Below are 23,204 nucleotides of genomic sequence, written 5' to 3' on the forward strand. Positions count from 1 at the left end.
ATAATATAATAATAATTTTTATTTTTATAAAAAACAATTTATAAAACGAAGAAATGAAGAGTGGTACACGTGGTACACATTATATTATAGGACAGAGGATCCCATCTGAAATTCCGGGGCATTATGTATGGTATATATCATTTTAAAATCATCGTATATTTATATTTGCTTTGTCTCAATTTAATAAGTCACAAAATTTGAGTACGAATGTTAAAATATGAAAAAAAATTTAAAAAAATAACAAAATAGAGAAAATAACTACTCCCTCCATCCCATTAAAAACGTCCATATTTTTTTCAGCACGAAAATTAAAAAATAGATAGTTAGTGTTTAATTAGTGTGGTCCCTTACAATTTGATTTTTTTGTGATAATTAAAGAGTTAATCCCAACCAACTTTACAACTACTTATTTCAATATTTATAATTTTAACTTATTAATTTAAAATCAGATAACACTCAAATTAATTGAAAATTTGAGCAGCTGTTTCATTTCATGAAATTGGGCGGCTATTTCATTTAATTAATCAAAGTAAACACAAAAAAATTGGGCGACTGTTTCAATAACACAAAAAACAAATTAAAGAACACCAAATTTTAGAGAACAACCGGCAGCTCAAATTTTTGCCTCCAAATCTTTTCATTTCATAACTTTGAATACATTCACAAATTCCCACCAAATTCTACTCTATACACTACAAAAACAGCGTTGATTACCGACGGCTAAATGCCGTCGGTAACAAAAGACGGCCGCCGGTAAATAGTGTTACCGGCGGCGATAACGGCGGCAAGCTCCCGCCGCTAAAAGGTTCGTCGGCAACGACAATAACGGCGGCGAACATCCGCCGTCGGCAGTTAACGGCGGCGATGCCGCCGGAATTGTCGCCGTTAAACGGCGGAGCCTAGCCGGAGAATTAGCGGCGGCATACACCGCCGCTAGTTACCGAGGGCTATTTTGCCGTCGGTAGAGAGCCACCGGAGTCCGGCTGACCTTGCCGGAAAACTAGCGACGGCGATTACCGCCGGTAAATAGCGGCGGCGAAACGCCGTCGGTAACAAGCTACCGCCGGCCGGTGGGTCATGCCGGAGGATGGCCGTGTATTTACCGAGGGCAAATTGCCGTCGGTAACTACCGACGGCGTTTTGCCCACGGTAATGTTTTTTATTTTATTTTTTTATTTTATTTTATTTTATTTTATTTATTTATTTATTTATTTATTTTATTGTATATTGTATATCCACAATTTATTTCCGTATTTATACGGTATTGCATACTTTAGACGAACTTCCCAGTCGGCGACCCGACTTCCCAGTGGGTCACCCATCTTGCTTGTGCTCTGTGTCAAGCACGCTTAACTTTGAAATTCTTTTCGAGTGATCACCAGTACAGAACACTCGTATTATTGATATATCTACATCTATTAATTCATTTAAATGCTATATACTCACTCATATAATTATAATCTTTGAATATGTGGAGATAATACCTGAAATATGTTGTTAATTAGTGAGCGAGTTCGTTTCGGTCCTTATTTTTATCGTCGGTAAAATATTTAATTAATATTTAATAATTAATTAAATTTTTTTTTTAACATTAATACACCAAAAGTGTTTTAATTTGGTTATTATAATGTGATTTGAATTTATTTGTTTATGTTAAATGCAATCATCATCATCATTGCCTTAAATATATAAAACATATATAGTTTTAATAATTAAAGCACTTGAAATATATAGTTCAATAAAACATAAATTTGAAAAGAAAGTGCAAATGTAATTTTGTTTGAAAACATAAATATATAGTTTTAATAATTCTAAGCATCATCATCATCATCATCGGCATCAGGCCCTGGAGGTGGCTGAGCATTATACATCCTCATAAACGCCTCCAATTGAGCCATGTGGTCCTCTATCTGTTGGCGTTGTGCTTGCTCTGCCGCCATGCGGTCCTCCATCTGTTGGCGTTGTGCTTGCTCTGCCGCCAATTGCTCCTCCAGCGTGGAGATCCGTGTCTCATAAAGCTGCTGAGACACCGCAGAACTGCCTGTGCTGCGGATAGACCCCCTACTAGCCTGACTCTGCCCGGCACTCCCGACGCCGTAGATCCGTGACCTATCAATTTGCACCACCTCCAAATACACCTCGTCTAGCCGCTCCTGTCGTCCTGTGGCAGCGGCCAGTCGATGAACCTCGGCCTAATACATACATAACAATGCATAATTGTTAGAAAATAAACACATTCACTAAATATTTGAATAAACTTAAACACTTACGTCAATTCTAGCATCTCTCTCCGACGTATAACTTCCGTCGGCGTACGTGTGGAGGCGGAAGAAGGTGGCATAGTTCGGTGCATCCTGGGGAGTACCAGGATCCAAGCTCTGTAGATGCATTTATATAAGATAAATAAGTTATATTAGTCAATATATTAATTTAATTTATATACTTAATTATTTGTTAATTACATACCATATACTGCTGCAGGATACGAGTCGACTGGGACCCGCCCACGTGCCTACTGATCCCTGTACCCTCCCCATCGGGCTCGGACATCCGGTTGGCACGTGCTCGATTTGAAACAGCCTCAACCTCGGGCTGATGCCAGTAATCCCGGAGTCCAGTCCAAAAATCGGGAGTCATCCAGACGGGCCTAGACATCTCTCTCCCTTGGCGGATACACTGCTTGAGATCTGTCTTGTAGTCGCTCATCATGTCGGAGTACCTTTTGCGGGCTTTTGTCTCCCACATTTTCCTCACGTCACGCTCATCATCGGGCTGCCACATAAACTCTTTCTGTTGAAAGAAAGAGAATTAATTTAATATCAAACATTTTAACAATTTAATATGATATATTTATATGTATTATAAATTTAATTGTACCTGTAATTCATCAAAAAATTTATCCTTCATCGCCGGGGGCGTCAACTTCCATGTGTACCCACCTGGGTTTTCAAACATCTTAAATGTGCTCGTGCAAGCTTTGGACAGGCCAGTGGGCTCCAACAAAACACTGTGTACAAGTAATTTTGTCACTTAATCATGGTGTACGAGAAACAGTAATTTTAACTAAAATACTTACCCAGTCGTAGGATGCCTCTGAAATACCGTCCTCCCATCAGGTGCCTTAACCTTTCTCTCTCTGATAGCGGCAGCTGTAGGGCCCCTAGGCCTTCTAGCCCGTGAACTACTAGAAGCCTGGGGAGTCTCGGGAGTCCCAGAAATATGCGTCCCAGACCCATCAGATGTATCTGCTGTAGCTTCTGGCGCATTAACGCCAGATCGCCTCCCAAATCCCAAGAAACCTCGAGAGGTAGACATGATGCCTGTTGCATACAATTAAATTAACAAATATATAGCGAAACATAACATTAACAGTAACTAACAAACATAACAAATTTGCAATCAAATTCAACGTCATCTGTGCATTTACATTTATTCATAAGCATCACTACTATCATCATCACTATCGTTAGATGTCAACGGGGAATCATCGTCTTCTGCTTCATCATCATCTTCAATCTCAACGACTCCACCGAGGGGATGAAGGAGAAGTGGTTGTTCAATGCCTACACTTGTGTGAGTAGGCATAATAGTAACCACTTCTTCTTGAAATGGTTGATCTAATGTTGATGTAGATGCTGCAGTAGACACTTCAACCTTTGATCTTGCGTTGACTTTGCATGCTGACCACCAATTTTTCTTTGATTGGTTCGTACTGGGATAGGGACAGTAAAACACTTGAACTACTTGACTCGCCAAAACAAAGGGATCATACTTCTTATATCTTCGTGTGTGGTTCAGTGAAACTAACTTGAAGTCTGTATCAATAGAAGTTCCCTGAGCCGACAAGTCAAACCATTCACAGTTGAACAAGACTGTCTGCTTAATTGGATACCCCGGATACTCCAGCACGCAAACCTCTTGCAGACACCCATAAAAGTCTAGCACATCTCTATCACTACCATAGACCGAGCCTTTTATGCAAACGCCACTGTTCACAGTCGCACTCTCTCTATCATGATCAGTTGTGTGAAACCTGTAGCCATTCACGAAATAGCCGGAGTATGTTTCAATCTCCCTTAATGGTCCAGCTGCAAGCGACCTAATATATGGGTTCAACTCGTCGTTACAAGGACGACAAACCTGTTTCACACAAATATCATTTAAGTTTGCTAGCCAATTTTAGAGTAAGTAAATGTATATTTAACATAAATTTATCGTCTCTTACGTAATGGCTAAACCACACAATAAACTCGTTGTGAAACGCGACTTCAAACTCTGCATCAGTCATGTAAGGATTTGCATATCGTTTTTCCTCCTCGAAGATCCTTGGATACAAAGAATCAAATAAATATGTTAACACCTATATATGATGAACACTTCTTATACGTAAATTGAACGAGAATACTCACTTGCTATATGTCTCTGCAACCTCTGCACAATTGCTCAAAATATACATGTGTGCAGCAAGCCATTCGCGCTCATCCATGTATCTCTTCGTCCCTCGGCCAAGTGAACGCCCAATAGGTTTGAATATGGCGAGACAAAGAGGATCATCATTTTCAGCAACGGGCATCTCAATATTACGAGGCAAAGTTGTCCACTTTGTAGATATTTGATCTTCAAAGTAAAACGAAGAGAAGGTTGTCCACTTTGTAGATGTTTGGCGGGCACTTGTTTCTTTCTGCGACTCCCAGATGCACGCAAGCTGTCCTTATATCGTGATTGGTCACAGAACATACAACTATGTAGCTCACTAGTTTTCCCCCAATACAACATGCAGTTATTAACACAGCAATCGATCTTCTCTACTGGCAAACCCAAACCACGTAGATTTCTTTTCGTACTATAGAAGTCTTCTGGACAGTTGTTACCCTCTGGTAAATCAGCTTTCATCATCGAAGACATCTGATTGTAAGTCCTCTCTGACATGTGGCTTTCAGTCTTTATGCTCATGAATTGAGTCATCCAACTTAATTGTGTGTACGTGTCACATCCTGCGTACAATGGAGTATCCGCTGCATCCAACATGTTATAAATCTGTTGAGCGTCATTATTGGGCGGCTGCTCCAGATTTGGAGCATCTTGATAATTACTAGGTCCAGCATGGTCATGCACCATCCTTTCGTAGTTATTGTATAATCCATCATCCTCATTCATTATAGCATGTTCTCTCGGCATAGACAGCGGTGCTTCCCCGTGACAAACCCAAACTTTGTAATTCAGGACAAATCCACGCCTACTAACATGTTCTCTGACCGTAGGTACATCTAAATACGCTTGATTCTTGCACTTCTTACACGGGCACCTAATGTTACCTTGTCCATCTGTGTACGCCGTTTGATTGAACGCCCACTCAAGGAAAAACTCAAGCCCCGTTTCAAATGCGGTACGATCATTGTATCTCGCGTACATCCACGTACGATTATCACTCATTCTTGCAAATTCTAATTGAAAAAAACAAATAAAATATAATAAATTACTTGAAATCTAACAAAATTTCGACAGCATAACCCCACTATCCTAACTACCAAGTGCTCGACTCTACCAGCAACTATAGTGACCATAGTGGTCCTAATTTACTAAGCCTATACTAGGTCTACCCGGCCCCCCAATGTCGAAGCAATAATACAATACAAATAAAAGCAATAAAATTCATGGTAATTAAATTAAAAACAATCATTTGTAGGGAGAAGATCCTTAAGAAATAATCAATTTCTATCCCAAAGGGAGAAGATCCTTAAGAAATTGATTAAATCTATCCCACAATATATATATATATAATAATATAACATTTCATAAACACATAGCACATAACATTTAATTTAACAAAATTATCCAACATATATAAATTATTCTAACAAATAATTCTTAAACTAATTGATTAAAATTAATATAATTTAAAATTAATCATGCTTCATAATTTAAAATTAAACTAACAACATATATTAAATAGATTAATATAATTTAAAATTAATCATGCTTCATATAATTTAGTTATAAACAAAATCAATTATAAATTAATTAACTATATATAACAAATAAATCTATTTAATTAATATATAATTAAATACATAAATAAATTCATAATTAAATAAATAAATAAATAAGAGAGCGTACGGTGGTGGTTTCCGGTGGGTGTCGTGAAGAAGGCGGTGAAACGAGGTCATCGAACTACAATAAATAATATAAGTGAAAATTATATAATTATATATATATAATTAAAATTAATGAGATCTATATATATATATATATATATATAGATCTAGAGAGAGAGAGAGAGAGAGAGAGAGAGAGAGATACCTGCTAGGGCGGCGGCGGTCGGCGGCGGCGGCGAAGCAGCAGCAGGCAGGGGAGGGGGGGGGGTGGATTTTCGTGTGTGTGTGTGGCGCAGAAACTGAAAAAAGAAGGAACCCGCTGCCCTATATTTAAACGGTTACCGACGGCAAATGCCGCCGCTAGCTAGCGGCGACAACTTTACCGTCGTTAATTCTATAAAATAAATTATTTAATGCGTATTTTAATATTAACGGCGGCGTCGCCGCCGCTAGCTAACGGCGGGGAATTTGCCGTCGGTAGATGGCCGGTAAATTCGAAAGTTCGGGTCGCCTGGACTGCCGCCGCCGTGCCGCCGTTTGCTACCGACGGCAATTTTGCCGTCGGTAGTTTTCGCCGGTAAAAACGCGTTTTTTTGTAGTGATAAATCTACCATCAGTTGACAGCAAAATCAAACCATCTTCTCCAAAAAAACCAAAAAAAAAAAAAACTCAAGCTATGGTGAGCAAAAACCTCTATAGGAACAAAATAGTGCAGTTTCTTCTAGCAAACTTGAAGAATGGGAAGCCTAGATATGGAGCCAAGAAGGAGGCTGCATCACTCTTCAATTGCTCCCAACGCAACATTACTCGTCTTTGGGCTGCTGCGAAGAAACAAAAGGAAAATGGTGAGCAAATATATCTACAAGTGCCAAACCAGGAGCTTCTAGAAGAACAAGAGTTAGCGTCGACATAGAGCTAATTCAAAGCCTAGAGCTACACAAAAGATCAACAATTCGGAGTCTTGCAGTGGAGATTAATCAAAGCAAAATCACGGTTTGGAGCTAGGTAAACCAGAGGCTGATCAGAGCGTATTCTAGTGCTATTAAGTCTGGTCTCACATCCCCAAACAAGTTGTTGTGACTGCGGTGTTCATTAGAGGCATTGGAATTTGATCACATTATGATGGCTTTGAAGTTTAGGGCTATGAACAACACCGTTCACATAGATGAAAAGTGGTTCTACATCACAAAGGCTGCACATAGATTTTACCTTACACCGGCTGAGGGAGATCCTCACCGCACATGCAAGAGTAAGAGTTTCATCAAGAAGGTGATGTTTATGTGTGCCGTTTGTAGGCCAATATTTTCAGAACAGGGGGAATGAATATTTGATGGGAAGATTGGAAGATATGGAACAAATTCCTGCCAAAAGGAACAACAAAAACAGACCAGTGGGCACACAAGAAACCAAGCCAATTCAGTCAATCACCACAGATGTGATGAAAGACTGCTTCATAAACAAGGTATGGAAAGGCCCTATAGTATGTATGCAATGTGGAAGTGCTATGTAGTCTATTTTGAAATGAATTTGAAATCGTTCTTTCATTTTTTGGTTTCAAAACAAATTTTACCAACCATAAGGGCAAAGTGGCCTGCATTTGCAAGTAAACTAATTTACATTCAGCAAGATAATGCGAAACCCCATATTCAGGACTCGGACCTCGATTTTAGGGCTGCAGCCACTGAGCAAGGATTCGATATAAGAATAGTTCATCAACCCCCAAACAGTCCGGACACAAATGTGAACGGATTGTTTAGAGCTATTCAGAGCATTCAAATTGAATCGGCGTGTTAAACAAAGTGTTTCTAAGTTTGCAGTCATGTATGGTGGAGATAATGAAACAAAGAGGTCATAATGCATACAAGATCCCACACATGAGAAAAGATGCACTAATGAGAGCAAACCAGCTGTTGGGGTCCCGGAGGGTTGACTGACAGGTGTATAGGGGGGATACACCTGTGGGCTATTTTTCGCAATCAAAACACACTTAACCAAATTTCAGTTTGAAATAGGTTGTGGACTGATACTGAAGATACTTCAGTAAAGTGGCATAAGTCGAGCACTGGGCTTAACTGATATCCAAGTAAGGCTTCAATCTAGTTTGTAAAACAGAGTAGAGTTATTAATCTCTCTGAATATCAGTCGACAGTAGGATTAATAACTCAACAGCGAAATTTAAACTTAATGCGAATAACCTTTAGAAGAGGTTTGTCACAAGCAAAATCCTTAGTTACACTTTTCAGTTAATCCAATTTAGTTGAAAATAGTTTGGCACAAATAAGGAAAAACTGAAAGCAGATAAAGAACACAAGGATTTTTAACGTGGTTAGGAGACATCTCTCCTACATCCACAACCAGATTAATTGTCTGACAAACACTCTGGGTTTATGCTTAGAGGTGCACAGCAAACCTACCAATCCACCCTGAATTGGATTTAACACTTAGCACGCCCTGACACTGTTGTGTCCAATCAGCTAATGCTAAGGTAATTGGAGCCAAAACCTTTAATCTGAACTCCCTCTTGGTTTAAACGGTACCAAGGTAATCACCTAGTTTAGTTTTCTGGTACTAACAACAACTACTCAAACTCACTTTTCTTTCGATTGAATAGAGGGTTTGGACTCTTCCAACTAAGATTACTGAGAACAGGCTCTCAAGTAATTCATTCTAGGCTTAAGATAAAATACGAAGTGCCTAGACTAATAAGAGAGTTTAGGTAATCAGCTAGACTGATTTACAACGTTGATTACTCTCTTCTTCGATTCGAAATCTATCTATGGAAATGCTGGTTCTCTAATTCGGCAGAGCTTTAGCGTGTGTCTTTGAATCGGTGAAGATTGTAGTTGTTCCTCAAGCTCTATTTATAGATGAAGTCTTGAATATATCCATTGGAGAGATGGTCTTTAGGATTTCTGCCATTGTGAGAGGATGTCGCTTCTTGGGTTGAGGTGGCAATCTTCGGATACTCCTTTTGACAGATATTTGAATTATCTTGTCATCGGAGTATGGTGCTTTTGCATTTTTACACGTAAAGGGAAGCTCTGGTACTTGTAAGGACGATCTTCAAATCTTCGTCATTTAATGTTGTTGTACTTGAGCATTTAATACAGCGTGTCCGGTACTCTTCTCTTCAGTCAGATGCAGAATGTCGACTGGTACTTCACTGGTCTTCAGGTCAATGCTGATATTGAATTGTGTGAACATCTTCGACTGCTGACTGATGACTTTCAGTCAGGATGCGTCCTTCTACTCATTCAGCGAAATGTGCTTCAGTTATACTGTCTTTGATCTTCAGTCTTCTGTTCCTTGTCCACCTGATCTAAAGTCTTTGTAGCTTTAGTCAAGGCCTGTGAGGACTGAAACACTTGGACCTGCAATAGAGATAAAGATAAACAAAGCAATCTAATGGTTTTGATATCATCAAAACTAGTTGGATATCTTTTTATGTCCCAACACCAGCTGCCAAGATATTTGGAAGTGCCTATGGAATTGGTGGAAGAGTGCATTAACTACATGAATGAAAATGCACCAATGCATATGGTACAAGAGCTTGTGGAGAAGTTGGGATATCCTTTTCCACAGCAAGGGCTACTGAATGAATTCCTACAATTAGGAATATGAGGCTAGTAGTTTGATTTTGTTAAAAAACAGACGCCTATAGAACAGTGCCCTGTTTTAGTGTGCAAACCAGTCACCATATTTTGTAAAGGAAAGATTTTGTCTATTTTGAATTAATGAAAAGCCCTTTATGCATTGTGAAATCATGTATGCGTTGTTCAAAACACAAGACAAATCAACATCAATGAAGGCACCAGGCGGCCTCAAACCTTTTAACACCAGATACAACAATATAAATGAAGGCACCAGGCAGCCTTAAACCTTCAAACACCAGATACAACAACATAAATGAAGGTACTAGGCTGCACCAAACAGCCCGATACATAAACACAAATGATGGCACCATGCGGCCGTTTACATAATGCAATCAAAAACCTATCTACCAGTTTCAAAAAATTTCTTAGAAATTTGGCATACAAATTTTTTCATGACAGAGAATTTATCATTTTAGCACGATTTATACCAACAACCAACAATGCATGCTTCAATCTCAACTGTAAGCACATAAAAATACAGAGAAAAAACACTAAAAGGAAACTTCTCACCAAATAAGGCACCAGAGGAAACATTTGCTTCATTATATCGAACTGTGTAAGTTCCTCCGCCGGACGGGGCTACACCTCAGTCTCCCGGGACTTGCATCCACTCAGCGGTGTCCACGTCATCGTCGAGGGCCACGCTATACTCTCCATCAGACCACGGTGACAGTATGTTGGCCACAATACGCCCATATAGATCTCCATCGGAATCTGGCGTTTCAGGCCGAGATGGATAGGCCAGAGAGTCAGTGGAGGCGGTAGCATAACCACAGGCGACGGGCTCCGGTGAAGTCGGAGACTCAGTGGAGGCGGCGACATGAAAATGAACGGGAGAGCCCTCGATCTGAGTTTCTGATGAGCCCAGGTTTGTGCTCTGCTTTTGTGTTTGCTTTAAGTCTAGATCGAGTCTTTTTCCTTGTGTTTGTGTCGTTTGGTCTCCTGGGAGGGCGTAATTCTATGGCAGGACCAGCTTGTGGAAAAGAGGCCAAAATGCCAGAGAAGCAGAGTGCCAGAGGATTCAAAGGGCCAGAGAAATCAAGCTGCCAGCGGATTCAAAGTGCCAGAGCAGTGAAGTCGGCTTTGCCAGAGAAATCAAGCTGCCAGCGGATTCAAAGTGCCAGAGCAGCGAAGTCGGCTTTGCCAGAGAAATCAAGCTGCCAGCGGATTCAAAGTGCCAGAGCAGCGAAGTCGGCTTTGCCAGAGGAATCATCCGAGCAGCGGATTCAAAGTGCCAGAGCAGCAAAGTCGGCTTTGCCAGAGGAATCATCCGAGCAGTGGAATCAGCTGAGCAGAAGAATCCTCCGAGCACTCCAGGGGTCGAAAGTGCTGTCACCTATCGTGAAAGAGGTATATGCCGGAAGCAAAGGGATTTTGGAGGCAAAACCATCCCTTATGCCCATAAGTACCGCACGAGAGCTGGCATGCAAGAAAAGGAAGGAAGGCAAGAGAAGACGGAGGCACAACAGACGGGCGAGGAAGGAATGCAAGTGGGAGTCCGAGAAAGGCGGAAGGCGGCAGCTATCCAAAAGAGACCGATAAGGCCAAACCAACGCCTTATCCAAAAGGAAACATATCTTCATGAAGATTAGGTCTGAAAAGGGATAAGCATCTCCATGCTTGCATGGATCCGGCCACATCTAATGGGCTGGGCCTTCGTACCCTAATGACTCCTATAAATACCCGACGAGCTTCACAAGCCAAGGGTGCTGAAATTCCGTTCTGTTGTGCATTGTTTGAGAGTTGAAGCTAGCCCAGGCTGTGGGCGTAACCTCGTACTTTTCTGTTTATGTTTTGCATGGCACTTTCGGCCGTAGGTACTTCGATTTTCATTTAAGTAATTTCAATTCCAGTTATGTTTTCCTTTACATCTTTTGCTTGTGTTATTTACGTTATGGTTGACTAAGTTTATATTCTGATTTGGGAAAGATGATCTAAGCATGAATAAATAAACTCGAGAGGTCTAATTTGAGCATAACAACTATATGAGCATATTCCCGATACACTAGGTTTGATTCCAAAATGGTTGTAACAACTTGGTTAATTAATTGATCACTAGTTAAGTAGGAAGTTCTGACCACAAGTAATAATTTGGGCATAAGGCGAGTTGCCATCGACCTCCAAAATAGTACAACTGGTGTTGGAGCCGTGACTGCTGTGAAATATCGGCGTAAGAGTCAAGTGGGTCTATCTAGTTCTTAAAGCATTATGGGCAAAGCACAACTAGCGATAGGCCATCGTAGAGAGCGTGGATGTTGCCCGGGGTAGTTGATTTCCATTAGTTGACCCTTCTAAGGGATCATAAACTGAAAGGATAGATTGGGTAAAGGGTTTGTTGTGTGCGTGACGAGTGACAATAGGGGCACAACAATTCTTATGCCTATAACCACTGGTATGCGAATATAGTGATTAATCTTTGCACCAATGATCGAGTGTCAATTCATGTTTAGTGATTCGAACCCAAGTCAAAATTGTTTTGTTATTTGATTTATCTCCTTTGTTATTTCAGTTTAGGTTGGATACCCGTTCTGCCCATAACCACATTTTGGTCAGAACACTACAGAAAACAAAACCTTTTTAGTGACACCCTTGCAGGAGAAGTTACTGCTCAGTTCCCTGTGGATTCGACTCTGGACTTACCACTAGCTAGTCTAGTTGTGGGCACAGGATTATTTATTTGCACGAAGCTCAAACGACAGCTCCGTCAAATTGGCGCCGTTGCCGGGGAACTGAGAGCGCTAGTAATTTCTTTTGTAATTTTTGTGTGAGTTTTGCCTTCACGTTTGTGTATGCGTCGTACTAGGAGTGCAGGGAACGAAGACCTTTTGTTCAACGAGGAGATTGAGCGACTTGTCCGACTGAACAACGCTAACAGACGCAGGGCAGAACAAGAGGCACAGGCAAGAGAGAGACAGTTAGAAGCAGAGAGAGAGATGGCAGAAAATCCGGAAGGACAGAATGACAACAACAACAACAACAGATCCCTTCGTGACATGATGTTCCCAAGCAACCTGAATCTCAGGCCGTCAGCAATAGTGTTACCCGAGATCACTGGAAATTGGGAGTTGAAGCATACACTAATCCAAATTTTGCCCAAATACAGTGATATGCCTGGAGAGGACCCTCAAAGACATCTCCAAGACTTTGAGATGGCATGTGGAACGGTGCGCACCGCAAGTCAAGCCCTTGGCGAGTACATCCGACTCCTCACTTTTCCGTTCTCTCTATTAGAAGGAGCGAGGGAGTGGTTGTACGATTTACCCGAAGGAAGCATTCGGACCTGGCAAGAGCTGCAGAGCAAGTTTTTAGAGCGATACTTCCCAGCCGCCCGAATCCAGAATTTGAGGACTCGAATAAGTAACATCAAAATGGGGACGGGAGAAATCCTCTATGAATACTGGGGAAGGTTCAAGCAGATGTTGGCCAAATGCCCACAACACCAAATACCGGATCATGATCTTATTCGGTATTTCGTGGGAGGACTCCGAAGACAAGATAGGCAATGGTTACACGCTGCATGTGGAGGATCGATCTTAAACAAATCTACAGCGGAGGCTTTCAAGCTCATAGCCGATATGGCAGAGGAATCAAGAGATGAGGAAGGGACGATAGTCAGAACTACTCTGGTGCCGGCTCCTTCTGCCCAAGACGAAAAGTTGGACAAGCTTTGTAACATGTTCGAGAAATTTATGACGAATCAAGGAACACCCAATCAAGGGATTCCCAACATTCGGAAGCCTGTGAAGGCATGCCAGCTTTGCATGGCAAATTCACATGCAACCGATGAATGTCCACAACTTTTCGAAGATGAAGAGCTTAATGCTATTGGGCAACAGCCAGGAGAAAACAACGGAGGGCAAAACCAAAAACCTTTTGAGCCCTACAGGCAGCAGTACAACAATCAAGGATGGAGGCAACATGAGAACCTTAGGTACGGCAACAACAACTATCTGGGGCCAAACCAAGGGCAGACGAGTAACCCACCACAATACTCGCAATAACCTCAACAGGGAAGAGGATCCTCCCTATCAGAGCTCGTACATCAAATGGCCCAACAACAAGTGAAGTTCCATCAAGAGACCGAAAAGTTCATAATGGAGACGAGAGGAGGAATGCAGAATGTGAACTCCCAACTATCACATCTTGCCCAAGCAGTCGCCAGACTTGAAAGTAAACAAGGGACACTCCCATCCCAAGTGGAGGTGAAAAAGGTGAATGCTATGACACTCAGAGGAGGAAAGGAGTTACCCGAGATTGATAAGGAGAAAAACAAAGAAAAGCCGGAGATCAACGAGCAAGTCGGAATGGGATCAGCAGATGAGGAAGAATTTGCCCAAGAGAGAGAGGCAAAGCGAAAGGCGACAGGGAAGGGTAAAGAGAAATCAAGCCAGACTGAGCCCAGACTCCCCTTCCCAGACAGAATGGCCAAGGAACAAGAGAAGGAAGAATTAACCGAACTGGTTAAAATCTTCAAGAAGGTAGAGGTCAATATACCCATTTTGGTCGCGCTACACTCTATGCCCAGATGTGCAAAATTTCTCAAAGAACTCTGCACTCGGAAGGTCAAATACACGGATGATGCGAAATTTCAAGTGGGTGAATCCGTGTCCGCAGTCTTACAACGAGATATGCCCATAAAATGTGGAGATCCTGGCATGTTCTACATTCCATGTGTAATAGGAACCATGAAGGTGGAAAAGGCAATGCTCGATTTAGGGGCATCCATCAACGTTATGCCCTTATCCATGTACCAGGACCTGGAGATAGGACCGCTGAAGCCTACCCGAGTGGTGATCCAACTGGCAGATAGATCAAATGTCTACCCAGAGGGGATATTGGAAGACGTTCTGGTCAAAGTGGAGGAACTCATTTTTCCAGCGGACTTTTACATTCTAGACATGGGGAAGTCAAAAGCACGAGATCCGGTCATGCTTCTGGGCAGACCATTTCTAAAGACTGCCAGGACTCGCATTGATTGTGATACGGGCAAGCTAACATGTCAGTTTGAAGGGGAAACGGTGACCTTCGACATATACAATGCCATGAAACATCTAGCCGATACAGAGATGGTGAAAAGTGTCGACATGATCGAGAAGGTTGTTGAGGAGGTTTTGCCCAGAACAGTATTCAAGGAGCCATATGACACTATAATCCAGAATGGCATAACCGAGGAGGACTTGCAAGAGGAGCATTTGCAAGAGGCGGTGAAAGTACTTAATGCGTGGAGCGAAGAGGTCAACCACACTGAGGCACTGAAAATCCCCACCCTGAAGGAAGAAGACCGACTTGTTCCATCAATCCAAAAGGCACCCAAGCTCGAGCTGAAGTCTTTGCCCAAACACCTCAAGTATATCTTCTTGGGCGAGGACGACACTTTGCCCGTAATCATCAATTCAGAGTTGACACTCGAAGACGAGAACAAAGTCAAGATGACTTTGGGGAAGTACAAGGAAGCAATTGGATGGACCCTAGCCGACATTAAGGGCATAAGCCCTACTGTATGCATGCACCGCATATTACTAGAGGAAGATGCAGTCCCAGTCCGGGACCCCCAGAGAAAGCTAAATCCAGCCATGAAGGAAGTTGTGATGAAGGAGATACTCAAACTGTTGGATTTGGGCATAATATACCCAGTATCCGATAGTAGGTGGGTAAGCCCAGTGCACGTTGTGCCCAAGAAGTTGGGCATACAGGTGGTGGAGAATGAACTCCGGGAATTGATTGCTACAAGGTTGCAAACTGGCTGGAGGGTGTGTATTGATTACCGCAAGCTCAACCAGAAGACACGGAAGGATCACTTCCCTTTGCCTTTCATCGATGAGATGATGGAAAGACTTGCGGGGAATCAATATTTTTGCTTTCTAGATGGATACTCGGGCTATATGCAGATTTGGGTCGCGGAGGAGGACCAGGGCAAAACGACATTCACTTGCCCTTTTGGGACGTTTGCCTACCGGATGATGCCATTTGGGCTATGCAACGCCCCGGGCACATTCCAAAGATGCATGATGAGCATATTCTCGGATCTCCTTGAGAATTGCATCGAAGTCTTCATGGATGATTTCACGGTGTATGGGCAAACCTTCGACTCATGCCTAGCCAATCTGGAAAAGGTGCTGAAAAGGTGCGTTGACAAGAGTTTGGTGTTGAACTATGAGAAGTGCCACTTTATGGTCAAAGAAGGTATCGTGCTCGGACATGTGATCTCAGGCAGAGGAATAGAAGTGGACAAAGCAAAAATTGAAATCATAGCCAAGCTACCATATCTAACGAACATCAAGCAGTTACGAGGATTCCTTGGGCATGCTGGATTCTACAAGAGGTTCGTGAAGGATTTTGCAAAGATTGCCCAACCTATGACAAGATTGCTACAAAACGAAGTGGAGTGGAATTTTGATGAGGATTGTAAGGAGGCTTTCCAGATCTTGAAGAACAATCTGATCTCCGCACCCATAATACAACCCCCTGACTGGGGAATGCCCTTTGAGGTGATGTGCGACGCCAGTGGATATGCCATAGGGGCAGTTCTTGGGCAAAAGCGGGGAAAGGAAAGTCATGTCATCTATTATGCCTCGAAGACATTGAATGGAGCCCAAATCAATTATTCCACGACTGAGAAGGAGATGTTGGCAGTGGTGTTCGCCTTTGAAAAATTCAGGTCTTACCTACTTGGAGGAAAGACCACAGTCTACACCGATCATGCGGCCCTGAAGTACCTTCTGGCCAAGAAGGAGTCTAAGCCCAGGCTGATCCGATGGGTTCTGCTTCTACAAGAATTCGACGTGGAAATAAATGACAAAGCTGGAGCACAAAACCAAGTGGCCGATCATCTAAGCAGGATCGTAAGGAAGGAAGAAGGGGAACCAATCAAGGAGATGTTCCCGGATGAACAACTATTCTATGCCCAAGGAGGAAAGGAAGATCCATGGTACGCAGATTTGTGCAATTACTTATGTTCTGGATATGTACCCCCTGGATACATTTATGCCCAGAAGAAGAAATTGGCCAAAGACAGCAGAGAATATATTTGGAACGAACCATATATGTGGAAGCAATGCGGGGACCAAGTGCTTCGGAGATGTATCCCACAAGATGAGCAAAGAAGTATCCTAGAATTTTGTCATTCAAAGGAGTGTGGGGGACACTTTGGGCATAAGAGGACTGCAGCCAAGGTTTTGGAGTGTGGTTTTTATTGGCCAACAATCTTTAAGGACAGCTACACCATCTGCAAGAATTGCCCACAATGCCAGCGAGAAGGAAATATAACCAGGAGGAATGAAATGCCCATGATGCCCATTATGCCCGTAGAGATTTTTGACATTTGGGGAATGGACTTCATGGGACCCCTTCCCAGCTCAAGAGGGAACTTGTACATCCTACTTTTGGTGGATTATGTCTCCAAATGGGTGGAGGCAAAAGCATCCCCGACGAACGACTCAAAGGTAGTGGTGAATTTCTTGAAGACTAACATTTTTTGTAGGTTTGGTGTGCCCAGAGCAATCATCAGTGACCAAGGATCCCACTTCTGCAATTTCTCGGTCGAAAACTTGTTCAAAAAGTATGGAGTCCAACATCGGGTCTCGACAGCCTACCACCCACAAGCCAATGGACAGGCCGAACTCTCGAATCGCATTATCAAGACGATTTTGCGAAAGACCGTTGGCCCAACAGGGAAGGACTGGAGTCTTAAGCTGGAAGATGCCTTATGGGCATATCGAACTGCATACAAAACTCTATTCGGGATGTCACCATATCGGATGGTGTATGGCAAGAGGTGTCATCTACCGGTGGAATTGGAGCACAAGGCTTTCTGGGCAGTGAATAAAGTGAACTATGATTGGGACAAGGCAGGGCAAGCAAGGAACCTAGAGATCCAAGAGCTCGAAGAAATCAGGAGAGAGGCATACGACAATGCTGTTCTCTACAAGGAAAGAATGAAAAAGAGCCACGATGCCTTGATCACAAACAAACAATTCAGCTTTGGGCAAGAGGTTCTCCTGTACCAAACGCGGTTCAAATTTGCACAAGGCAAGCTGAGTACCAAGTGGACCGGCCCATTTGTGGTGAAGACCCAATTCCCAAATGGAGATGTTGAGATCGGAAATCCAAAATCTGGGAAAGTGTTCAAGGTGAATGGACAAAGGCTGAAAACCTATTATGGGCATAAGCCCGACGCTGGGGAGGAACTGGATCTCGGTTCGATCAATGTTGTCGTTATAGGGCTCCAACTTTCTTTTCAGACTTCGGCGACCCTGCATACACAACACTAACAAACGGATCAAACGCACCGAAGGGAAAAATACCGAGTCAAAAATAAAAACGCAATTAAAAGGAAAAGAAACACAGAAAACAAAGTGACACAATTAAAAACGCCTAAAATCATCCCCGGCAACGGCGCCAAAATTTGACTCAACTCAAACACTAGTGAATTGACTCGCAATCGTACGAGGTCAATTGCAGTGGGCAAGCTAACCCAAGTCGTCTCTCAAGGAAGATTCAACAGGGCACCTAATCGTGTCACACACAAAAAGCAATAAATCCTAAACACTCTAATCAGATTCACGCAGGCACAATCTTAAACTAAAACAGAAATTAAATAAGCTCTGTAAATTTACCTAGGCATGAAATAAATAAGCATGTAAAATTATCTAATGCAGAATTTATAGAAGGCATATAAATTATCTAGGCACAGATTAAACGGCATAAGATTATCTAAGGTTTTAAACTAAGAGCATTAATTCAAACATAAACCATTTCAGTAACATTAATTATCTAGAAAATAATAAAATCACTTACAGTAAAGCCGATCCTGAAAATAAATCTCTAGCTACGAATTATCTAGGCGTAAGGATAAATTCTCAACGCAAAATAACCCTAACTAAGAAAACAGGAAACCCTAACTATGAACTGCGTCTAGAAATGGAACTGCCTCTTTTTGGAGAGCGGAAGAATGATTGATAACCCTAGAATTGAGAAGTCTCGCCCTTTTATATCCAAAAATAAAACACGCCAATAGCTTATTTAACACTGCAACCGGGACACGTGGCAATCTCTAACTGGAGCAAAAGAGACTAAAATAGGGTGAAGCTTGGGTTACACACGGGCGAGAGCCTTGGCACGCGGCGAGGGCTCGCTTGGGCGAGGGAATGAGGTGCCTCGGTGAGGCAGGGCCAAGCCTGGGCGCTGAGAGGCTGGATCGGCGAGGGGAGGCTGCAGCTCGGCGATGGGAGGCTGGATCGGCGAGGGGGGCTGCAGCTCGGCGCGGAGTGAAGACCCTCGGCGCTGGGGCTCGCCGAGGGGAAAGGGTGCTCGGCGATGGGGGCTGCAGTACGCGGGCGAGGAGCGAGAGCGTGCGGTGAGGGGGCTGCTCCTCGTCGAGCAGTTGGGCGAGGAGGCTGCTCCTCGGCGAGCAGTTGGGCGAGGCCAGGGGGCTGCCTCGGCGATGTGGGGCAAGGGCCTCGGCGAGGCCTTGCCGAGGGGTGTTAGGCGTTTGGGCGCATGGCCTTGGCGATGGGGGATCAGGCGCCCGGCGATGGGCGCGCGGGCCATGCGCACTCGGGCGAGAGTCTTGGGCAGCCCAACGACGGGTGTGAGCACGCCTCGACACCTTTTTGCTCCAGATTCGTCTGAGTTTAACATTTTTTCCTTTTTAAAACCTCCCTGCAAAACATTACATCACCATCACAAACTACTAATAAAATCAATAAAATATGATTCCATTATATAACTATAAATCCCCGAAAATCATAACAATAAGGCATAAATCACCCCCCCACACTTAGCCTTTTGCTTGTCCTCAAGCAAAAATCAGTATAAAACTAATGAAAAGATGGTATCTCGATGCTCAATTCCAACTAGACTTTCACAGATAATTCAAGGTTTTTCACAACAACACACGATTCTAGATGATGCAAAAACTCAGAGTAGAAGAAGCAACACAAATGTAAACAAAAGATTCGATCAGACCCAGTTCTCCGATAGAAGTGAATTCCCTAATGTGATCGCCTTTATAATCCATATCTCAATTAAGCGCATTTCACTTTTTACAACTTTTGTGTTTTCAACCGAAGTTATTCCTTTAAATTCAACAGTTAAGCCAGTATTCGTGAAATAAACCCTTTGGGTGCACTTCCAAAGTTGTTTCACGTGGTTTCCCATGCTCATAGATTTTCTAGAGGAGCAGAGACTCAGAGCTGTCAAATATTTTCAGAATTAAAACAAACTTCACACAAATAGATACGATCGTAGGCAACCACAATGACAACACTCCTTCTATCATCTACCGGACAAATCACGCCTCAAAAGTTTGCAAAAGTGTTACAACAGAAAACTCATAAATCATTTGCATCACACAGAACATGTCAACCGGAAAAACCAGAATTCCACCAATCAGTCACAAACCCGAAAATCACATTAGAAACCATCACTTCACAATTTTTAAACTGACCAGCTCAATTTCAAACAATTAACTTTATGCAAGGGGACCATTTGCCCCAAAATTAAGCTCATAAATAAAACTTCCCGCAGTTACCAGAAACTCTTCCCCCCCCCCCTCTTAAAAATAAAGCGCATAAGTGTAGAAACACTTCCCTGGAAGAATAGGGGAGGAGAAACTTCTGACTTCTGCAGGAGATCCACTTCTTCTCATCCGCACAAAATCACTCTCAAAAGAACAATTCCTGCATCAGACCACAGAACCCAAAACAAAACATTAAACAGAAAGAAAACCAAAAGCAAACAGAAAGCAATAAAACATGGGTTGCCTCCCATGCAGCGCTAGTTTTAAAGTCGCCAGCCCGACTTGGAAAAACCCGTTAACCAAAATCACATTTACGAGTCAGCTGCCTTAATCCTTGAGAACACAATCCTTCCTTGATTGCAGCTGCGGGTTCTCCTAATGAGTTTACCGAACTCATCACATTTCTCCTCTTCAAGATTCTTATTGGGGAGCCAAATCGCGTGCTCCCCACTTCTTTCTTTTCCAAAGGCAATAAGCACTGCAATCCTTGCACAACTCCATCGTTGCAGTGCTGTCTATCCAATTCCTCTTCTTCACGGGCCTCCTCAACTTGCAAGATATTGGGAGGCTCCTGCAGCTTTTCCTCATCCTTCTGCATTAAACATTCTTGCTCCTGCAGATTATCAAAATTTTCCTGCACAGAATCTGTTTTTTCTGCAGAATCACAAATCTCAACGAAGGAACAGTTATGCAAATAAGGAGAAGAAATAGCAGTCTTTTTATCATAGACAGAAAATGTTACCGATCCACCTGCCCCGGCCATACTCAAAGTTCCAGAACCCACATTAATGCGAGTTTGCGTAGTAGCCATAAAAGGTCGGCCAAGCAGAACAAGACGACCATTTTCTCCTTTTATTCCTTTTCCTGCATCCAGCACCACAAAATCTGTGAGAACTTTAAGTCCTCTCACCGTGACTTCTACATCCTCCAAGAGTCCACGAGGACTGCTAATCGAGCCATCGGCCAGCTGAATCTTCATGTTGGTGCACTTCAGCTCACTTTCTCTTCTTCCCAGCTTCTCGAAGAAATCGAACGGCATCAAGTTGACTGCCGCACCCAAATCAAGCATACCTGAGACCTCCCCAGCTCGTCCCAAGCCTATGTCAAAAATGAAGCTACCGGGATCTCCTTGCTTCGGTAAAGGTTGGGTGGACTGAACCTGCGGCAGAGGTGGACTGAGCTGTTGATTGATCTTCATAGCTTCCACCGTTTTACTCCTCCACTTCCCCGCGGTTCTTTGGGCATCTTCCTCGATAAGCTCAATAGCATGAGCTTGATGCAGCTGTGGGTTTTCAGTTTGCTGCGACTGCTGCAACTGATTCAAAGCTCCTGTGAGTTGCCCGACTGTATGCTCAAGGCGCTTAATGGTAGCATTCTGAGCCTCCATTGCTTGCTTGCTAGCTTGCATAAATGACTGCATCGTGTCCTCCAATGAAGGTCCCATGGGTTGAGGCGGCTGCTACAATGACATAGAAAAATTTTGTTGAGGTGGAAAATACTGCGGCTGATTCTGATATCCCATCTGCTGCGGTGGTCTGCGAAACTGATTTCCTTGGCTTGACCCTGACCCGCTAGGAGCTTGATTCCGCCAACCAGAATTGTAGTGTCCTTGGACTGCATAAGTCTCAGCTTGTCCTTCTGGTGGAAATTCTCCCATTCTGTGACAATTATTGGCTCCATGGCCAAAATCACCACAGATTCCACAGCCTTCTGCATTCTGCACTGGAACGGGTGGATTTTCCACCTTGCTCATCTTGAGCTGTTGTAACTCTCTCATCATAGTGGCCATCTGCTTTTGCAGCTCGCAATTTGGTCCTACTGCATTTGCCTCCACCCGTCGTCCCCGAGTGGTCTTCTGCTGTGAACTCTCCGCCAGTGTCTGAAAAATCTGATTAAGTTCAGCTGCGGTTTTTCTGGCGATGTTCCCTCCTGCAGTGCTGTCCACCATAAATTGGGAGGTGTGGATCAACCCATCATAGAAAAATTGGCTCAACATTGCAGGAGCCAGCTGATGCTGCGGACACTGCCGGAGTAATTCTTGGAATCTTTCCCATGCCTCATGAAAAGGTTCGTCAGCTCCTTGGATGAAAGTCATGATCTGTGTACGGATTTCCTGCGTCTTATGGTTGGGGTAGAATTTTATCATAAACTTCTCACATGCTTCCCCCCAAGTGTTGATGGAATTTGGAGGCAAGGACAACAGCCATGTCCTTGCCCTATCCTTAAGGGCATAGGGGAAGCACTTGAGCTTCAGCTGATCTTCAATTATTTCCAGCAGTGGGAAAGTCTGTACTTGAGTACAGAAATCCCGAATGAATTGTAATGCGTCTTCATTTGGCAACCCGTAGAAATTAGGAAGCAGATTTGCATCATGGGGCTTCAAACTATAGTTCCTCACTGCAGTAGGAAGAACTATAGCCGATCGCGTAGCCCCAATAACAGGCCGGGCGAAATCTCCAAGGACTTGGGGATTGTCTGCCATTTCTTCTTCACGCTCACTTTCAGACTCTTCAGAATGAAAAGAGTGAGTCTCCGTGTCCTCCAGACTGATAAATGAATTTTTTGCTTGTTCGCGATCTTCTTCCACAGAACTTCTAGAACCGGACTCTAATTTATCCCAACGATCTCCAAACAGCTCTTCACTGCAACTCCTGAACACGTTACTGGTTCGATCAATGTTGTCGTTATAGGGCTCCAACTTTCTTTTCAGACTTCGGCGACCCTGCATACACAACACTAACAAACGGATCAAACGCACCGGAGGAAAAAATACCGAGTCAAAAATAAAAACGCAATTAAAAGGACAAGAAACACAGAAAACAAAGTGACACAATTAAAAACGCCTAAAATCATCCCCGGCAACGGCACCAAAATTTGACTCAACTCAAACACTAGTGAATTGACTCGCAATCGTACGAGGTCAATTGCAGTGGGCAA

General features: G+C 43.1%; 1 protein-coding gene across 1 annotated transcript; it reads right to left on the reverse strand.

Moving 5' to 3' along the window:
- Positions 1-1,155: 1,155 nt before the first annotated feature.
- Positions 1,156-2,649, reverse strand: LOC130986996 (uncharacterized). The gene is made up of 3 exons (XM_057910542.1): positions 2,467-2,649; positions 2,271-2,378; positions 1,156-2,192 (listed from the first exon to the last, which is right to left on the reverse strand). The coding sequence occupies exons 1-3, from the start codon at positions 2,635-2,637 to the stop codon at positions 1,812-1,814; spliced, it is 660 nt and encodes a 219-aa protein (XP_057766525.1). The 5' UTR covers positions 2,638-2,649; the 3' UTR covers positions 1,156-1,811.
- Positions 2,650-23,204: the final 20,555 nt, after the last annotated feature.

This window comes from Salvia miltiorrhiza, chromosome 5, assembly GCF_028751815.1.
Source record: "Salvia miltiorrhiza cultivar Shanhuang (shh) chromosome 5, IMPLAD_Smil_shh, whole genome shotgun sequence".
Classification (NCBI taxonomy): domain Eukaryota; kingdom Viridiplantae; phylum Streptophyta; class Magnoliopsida; order Lamiales; family Lamiaceae; genus Salvia; species Salvia miltiorrhiza.